This window comes from Cyrtonyx montezumae, unplaced genomic scaffold (genome assembly GCF_038088225.1).
Source record: "Cyrtonyx montezumae isolate F1298 unplaced genomic scaffold, pur_monq_1.0 scaffold_3, whole genome shotgun sequence".
Classification (NCBI taxonomy): domain Eukaryota; kingdom Metazoa; phylum Chordata; class Aves; order Galliformes; family Odontophoridae; genus Cyrtonyx; species Cyrtonyx montezumae.
Window position 1 is genome coordinate 71,954,853 of NW_027072034.1, and position 6,811 is coordinate 71,961,663.

The window sequence follows — 6,811 nt, forward strand, 5'->3', positions numbered from 1 at the left end:
AAGAAAAGCTCTGGATAGTCCCCAGCTGCTTCAGTGAGAAGGGGAAGTGCGCCTTTCTGGGTTTTCTTCCTCTCTGATATATTTTTAGGGCGTCTAAATGGGATCTGTGAAATATGCCCCTCCAAGCTGCCACCACGCTCCCAGCCGTGAGCAGGGCTGCCCCGCACCAGCTCAGCCTGCCAGGGCCTATCCAACCCGGCCTTGAGCTCCTCGGAGGACGGGGGCGGCCACAGACGCCGCTCTTTCTCCGTGTGTGCCAACTCGTGAACACAAGGGGCCCTTCCCCTCTCTCCGCGCACAGACGAGCTCGGCCACCGCGCGCTGCGCTCCGAGCGGCGGTCCCGGCGGGCACGCCGAGCCCCGGCACTGCCGCTCCGGGGCGCTGGGGGCGCTGCTCATTGCCGCCGCCGGGAGGGCCATGGCGGAGGGGCTGGGAGGCGGGTACGGCTTCGGCCGCCCCGCGCCGCCGCCGCAGACGGGCTGGGAGCGGCTCAGCGAGCTCTGGAGGCGCGAGTGAGGGCCGGGGCTGAGGGCGGTCCGGGTGGGGGGCGCGGCGCTGCCGGCCCGCGGAGCCCGGGAGCCGAGGCCCGGGCCGCGCTGAGCCACGGCGTTTCCTTGCAGCGAGCTGCAGCAGTACCCGGAGGAGACGGTGAACATCATCAAGTCGGCGTTCACCGGCGGCCTGGTGGGCTGGCTGTACGGCGGCCTGCCCGCATTCCGCCAGGCGCGGACGGCATTCATCGAGGGCAGCCAGGGAGAGCTGTTCCAGAACCGCGCCGATGCGGTGGTACGGGGCCGCGGGCGGAGCGGGGCTGCGAGCGTCCCCGGGCCTCTCGGTGCCCGGTGGGGGTGGTCCCGGTTGGGTCGCCTCACCAAGGCAGAGCTGCCAAACGGAGTTAATTCTTGGGGTGCCAGCGTGGGCTCCTTTGCCCTTACGGGGTGTCGTTCCCAGCGCCTCGAGCGGTGTCGGTGCCGCGGTGCTGAAGGGGAACGGGTCTCAGCTCTGTAACCTTTGTGTGTCCTCCCGCCCCCAGCAATCCGCGCACCGCGCTGGTCTCAGGAGCTTCATCCGCTACGGCTGGCGCTGGAGCTGGAGGGTGGCCACCTTCGTGACCCTGTTCAAGTAAGTGCCCTTCGTGGCAGCACTGAGTTGTGCTTGCACTCGGGCAGCCAGGAGCTGGCAGTGCACACGGGTTGCTGGTGGTTGCCTGGGGTTCAGAAAGCCTACGGGCTGTCTGACCGATAAGGTGGCAGCGTGAAGAGGATCTCACCTTCTTAAATTAGATCAGCATTAAACCTCCTCACGAGCTGATGTGAAAGTGAAAACCGGAAAAGCTCCACTCATGACACCTGATCCATCCTGTTACGGGCCTAAATTGTATACTTTCCATTGCTTATCAGCTTCTGCTCTCTTAATCTCATTTTCATGCATAGTGCATTTTTCTCATTGGGAGTGTTACAGTGCATTGGCTGTTCTGCAACAGCTTTCTGTCCCGCATTAATTTTTTTGTTACATATTATCACTCCCAGTTTGTGTACATTGCCATTACTCACAATTCTCTCTCCTCGTCTTTTGCGGCAACATCTTCTCTTGAGTTTAATTAGCATGCTGTTTGCTTTCTCTTTCAGAGCTTTTCATGCTTTGCCTTTTTCAGGACTAGTCATGCAACCTCGTTGCCATCCACCAGATGTCTCCCATGCAAGCAAATGCATCATCCTTTTTCATTGCCCCTTTGTGAAAAGCCTTGAATGGGGCACTTGCTGCTCAGTGTGGAATCATAAGATGTCCCATGCTGTCAGGGCACCACAAGGATCATGGAGGCCAACTCTGGGCTCCGCATGTGACCACCCCAAATCCAAACCCAACATCTGGGAGCGGTGTCCAAGCACTCCCTGAACTCTGGCACATGGCACCATGCTCACTGCCCCGGGCAGCCTGCTCCATGCCCACCGCCCTAAAATCTAAGTTGAAGGCTTTGTCTTGTAGTTGCATACATGTCAGGTTTTCTGGTTTAAAAACAGGTTGTTAGTTTTATATTTTGCAATGTTTGGCATTACATCGATAGAGAGATGGAGGAGGTGGTGCTCCTAGGCCAGCAGGGGGACCTCCTGCTTTAGGAGCAGGTGGCCCTGGTGACATACTGAGTATGATTCAGCTCCAGTGGTAGCTGTACGACTGACAAGGCCATTGCATTGCTCGGTCTCTTTTATTCTTGAAAGTGTGATGGTCTTAAAATTAAGTCTCTGATTTACAAAGAGGGAAAAAGACTGTCCAGAAGTACTGCCTGACCTCTGGCTGTCCAGCTGCAGAAAGTTGCAGAAATAAAGCACTTGTGGTTGGCATGTGAGTGCTCTGACCAGGCTGGTAGCAGGGCACAGAGGCACCCTGCAGGTGCGCGTAATGAAATCCTGCTCCTTTTCAAGCAGTGTCTTGCTACTTGTCTTTTTCATGTGTAACTGTTGTCTTTGTGCCTCGCCCTTGCAGTGGGGTGAGCACCGGACTGTCTGTGTACCGCGATAAAACCACCATCAGTAATTTTGCTTCAGCAGGAGGTAAGACTGGGTACTTTGTGTACATTTTAAGTTGTCAGTGTGCTTTTCCATTATAAGCAGAGGTCATACATAGAGCATCATAAACAGGAATCCATATCTTTTGAATATGAGCACGTCCATAGCGTCATTGTGCTCAGATTTTGTTGCCTGTTAATACTGGCTGCCTTTGGAACTTTGTTCCGTTGCATAGTTGATGTCAGCCTTTATTTGTAGCACATAATCAATGCATTATCTGAAGCCAATGGGGAATTTTGTGGTTATTAGTCTGTTCTCAAAATACTTGTTGGAGTTTTTGCATGAAAATTGCTTGTGTGGGATAAATGCAATGCTCAGTGCATGACCAGCCCTCATATCCACCTCTTCAGCAGGAGAACATGTCTTTATTTCTGCTCACAACAACAGTTCAATGTACTGTTTATAAACTACAGTTTTTGTGCCAAGTTTTGCATGTCCACTTTTGGCAATGGAGCTCCTGGTAAATATGGACATTTGGTTTTAGAGGCTTTGTTGCCCTTACAGCTGGGTACGTGCTTTACTGTTCCTCTCTGCCTTACATGGCAACAGCTATAATTAGCTGCTGTTGAATAGAAGGGAAAAAAAAAGAGGGGGAGAACGGGTGACAGAGCCCTGGAGCAGGCTGCCCAGAGACACTGTGGAGTCTCTGGAGAGACTGTCTGGACACTTTCCTGTGTGACCTGGTGCAGGGTACTACTTTAGCAGGGGGTTGGACTGGATGATCTCCACAGGTCCCTTCCAGCCCCTGCAGTTCTATGATCATGCTCCAGTCTGGAGAGAACTCGCTTTCATAGTTACTTCTGCATTTTAGCATTTCTTGGGGAGTCATTCTCAAAAAGAACACAGCTTTGTGCTGTGTTTTAGTGCAGAGAGCATGTGGACAAAAGCAGGGGAAAGTATTGCCACAGCAAGGGTCCTCCCTCAGGCCACCGTGGCTGAATGGTGGGACTGCTGCTGCTGGCCACAGCACTTGGTTTCTGCTCTGTTAAAAACAAATGTCAGCTGACAGAGGGAAGAAATGTGGCAGAGCAGCTCCCTCAGCAGGCCCACGATGGCTGGCGAGGGGCTGATTGTGGTTTCATCCGGTTTGTGTTTTTCAGCCTTCACTGGAGCTCTCTTCAGAATGCACTTGGGCCTGCCTGGGCTGGCAGGAGGCTTCCTGTTTGGAGCAGCCTTTGGGTAAGTAGTGGCTGGTGGCTGCAGGAGACTGAGTCACAGTTACTCTTTGATGGTCTGTGTTCGGTGGTGGCCCCCCACACCAAGCCCTGAATCACAGATGGGGCTGTGGATGTTTTCCTTTCTCTCTTGCCCTGAGGGATTTTCTTTATTTTTCTTGGGACCTCGTGATGATAATTATTCTTTCAGGCCTTTTAACTTTTTTCTTTTTTCTTTTCTTTATGTGTGCCTTCTAATGAATGACTTCCAGATAACATTGTCAAGGGGCTACAGTGAGTCACAGCTGAGAGCAGGCTGCGTTTGGTGACTGACATTAGCACAGGAGTACCTTCTGTCTGTGGTGTCGTTTGAGTACTGGGCAGTGTTGTGCTCCAGTGATCTGGTGGCTGGCCTCCACGTGTTCCTTTCACTGCTGCCAGTAAGTTTTTACTACTGAGTGTGCTCTGGGTGACTTGTGACTTCTCTTCTTTTAGGATCCCTGCAGGGGGCCTCTTAATGACTGTGCAGAAACTTGCTGGTGAGACCTTGCAGGAGAAGAGAAGTCGTGAGCGCAGGGAGCAGTACGAACAGAAGTTAGCAGAGTGGTAAGAGACTGTGCTGCCTGTTCAGATCTTTGGCTAGAAGTGTGTCCAGGTCTGTGCGGCTCAAACTCTTACAGAAACAATGCCACAGCACGTTCGTAGTGTGTTTCATGTATCAATTACAAACTGCTGATACAATCTGACGATAGAGGGCTGTGAGGCTGGCTGCATGGCATACTAAAACTCACAAGGAGTGCCTGTTCCGGAAGAAACTTTTAAGAGTTAGAATTCTGCAGCCATGCCTTTATAAGAAATATGCTGACATAGTTTCTTTGCACTCTCTTTTCCCTCTTTAGGCAGTCCAGGCTTAGTGTGACTGAAGACTTGGGTGAAATGGAAAGCAGTGCCCGGGGACAATCACAGACAGAAAATAGCAGGAGAATCTAAGAGCTGTTTCTTCCTCAAATCTCTGTCAAGCAGCTACGATGTATTTTGATTCTACTTATAAAAATCTTCATCCAAAAGGATAATGGCAGTCTTCTGTGAATGCAGTTGTATCCTTTGCACTTCTGAAAAAGCAGTTTGCTGAAAATGTTTTATGAAAATGTATTATGTGGATGCATATCACTGCTCGAGGGCATGGAAGGGCTGAAGCTGTTCCAGTTCAGAAGGTGGACGGGTAGGACCTCCAGGCTAGCAAGTGTCGTCTAGCTTTGGCTGAGGATGAGGGCAGCCCAAGATCCCTAGAACCCAATTGCTGCTGAAAATGTCCAAGCCATTGGTGACGTAGAAATACCAAAAGTGGAGGAGCCTGCTAATGCTAAAGGTACTCTGATTCTGACAGTTCATTTTGTTCTGGTGAAAGCTGCCCTTCTGACAGCACCCAAAGCCCCTGCTGTCAAAACACAATATAGGCAGCACTAGTGCAAGTGTTCCTCCTCTTGCCACCCTTCTCTCACACCTTGACTTTGCCTGGCTGGGGCCAGTTTGGTTTTGCTGATGGTGGATTATTTGTGCTTTTTTTGCAGAAAAACACATTTGTCTCTTATAGTGCTTAGGGTATTTCACAGTCAGTTTTGGGGAAGGGTGGAGGAGATGGGAGTGCCATGGAAATACCCTGACAAAGACATGGTTTGGGTTCCTCAGTAGAAGTGTGGCTGAGGGGTCCACGGAAAGGTTGACTTTTTCTGATGGTAATGGTGGAAGCAATGGCTCAGAGGACACACTTAACAGCAATAAAAAATACTCTAACTTCACATGAAATTTGGAAATTAGGGGATTACCTCAGGGGGAAGTGCAGTTCATGACACTCAATAAAGCCATCTGACAGTGCTGATTGTGTCCGTAGTCTCTATATGCTTAACTAGTATGGTGCTTGCACTGGAGAAGCATACTTGAGTAGTGTCCCACGAGAAGAGTTCAATCCAAGATCCCCTTGAGAAGCAGCAAAGCCTGGTGGCAGTGTCAGACTTCTCCCAGACAGCAACAGGAACCTCTGTGTATTATTTTGTGCCAGAGGTCAACCGTTAAGTTGTAGCTGCTACCTACGAGAAGGGCTGGGGATCATTTAATGATGGCCTGTAGCTAAGGGCAGGTGGTGGCCTGTTGGCATTTCTCTCAGAGCAGGTCAGACTTCTGGTCCCTTTCCCTTACTGTGGGTTTTGTCTTATTAAAAAGAATTGCATCCGGGCATGGGGGTTAAGGTCTCCTTCCCGTAGGAAAAGAGCAGGCAGTCTATTCTGCGTGAGTGCTTTCCTCTGCTATGGCTAATTAGTGTTGAATGAAATACGAGCAGCTCATCGCACAGAGCACATTCCACCCACCCAAAGGAAATTTTTGGCCCAGCTTGCTTCCAAGAAGGTACTGTGTTTTATAACTTCTGAAACAAACGTTTTACTTTTCAGACACCTCAGTGTAGTTCATCTGTCCTTGGAAGGAACACCTGTTTTTCAGGGTTTTCATCACCCAGCTTTGATTTCCCCCTATATGAAGTGAAGAGCTATGGGTAGGTCGCTCCCCCTTCCATCTTTAAACTCAGTGTACATTGGTGGTGTTGGAGTGATTATCCTCTGCCCCTTCAAAAGACAGAAGGCCTTACCACATCACAGTTTTGCCATCACAGCTATACAGGAATGTTTTATTTATTTTGTGTGTGTGACACTTAGCTGTGTCATTGCTCAGCTCTTATCTCTGCCTCTTTCAGTGGGTACCTGAGATAATGTCAAAAGAATACTAATCTTTGTGACCACTGATGCAGGGACATTGCTCCTTGGGAGAGTAGGCAGAGCTAAGATACAGCAGGTCTGCATTCTTTTTCTTCTCCATGTAAGGAAGGAAGGAGTGCTCGATGCCCTTATGTGGCACCTTAGCAAGGGGAAGCACGGACTTCCATCTACATTCAACTCCAGATTAGCAACCATCTTTTTCACCGTGTTTCCTGCTGAAGGCAGTTCCTCATTCCTGTACTTCCCAGCACGTACAAGACACGTTTTATTTCAGAGTAAACTAAACAGAGTGTACAATTTAACTTTTAATATAATTAAAGG

At 50.3% G+C, this 6,811-nt stretch overlaps 1 protein-coding gene across 1 annotated transcript; it reads left to right on the plus strand.

Annotated features, from left to right (window-relative positions):
• The first annotated feature begins 384 nt into the window (after positions 1-384).
• Positions 385-4,789, plus strand: TIMMDC1 (translocase of inner mitochondrial membrane domain containing 1). The gene is made up of 7 exons (XM_065741869.1): positions 385-513; positions 622-787; positions 1,035-1,123; positions 2,486-2,553; positions 3,669-3,747; positions 4,218-4,328; positions 4,622-4,789. The coding sequence occupies exons 1-7, from the start codon at positions 419-421 to the stop codon at positions 4,710-4,712; spliced, it is 699 nt and encodes a 232-aa protein (XP_065597941.1). The 5' UTR covers positions 385-418; the 3' UTR covers positions 4,713-4,789.
• Positions 4,790-6,811: the final 2,022 nt, after the last annotated feature.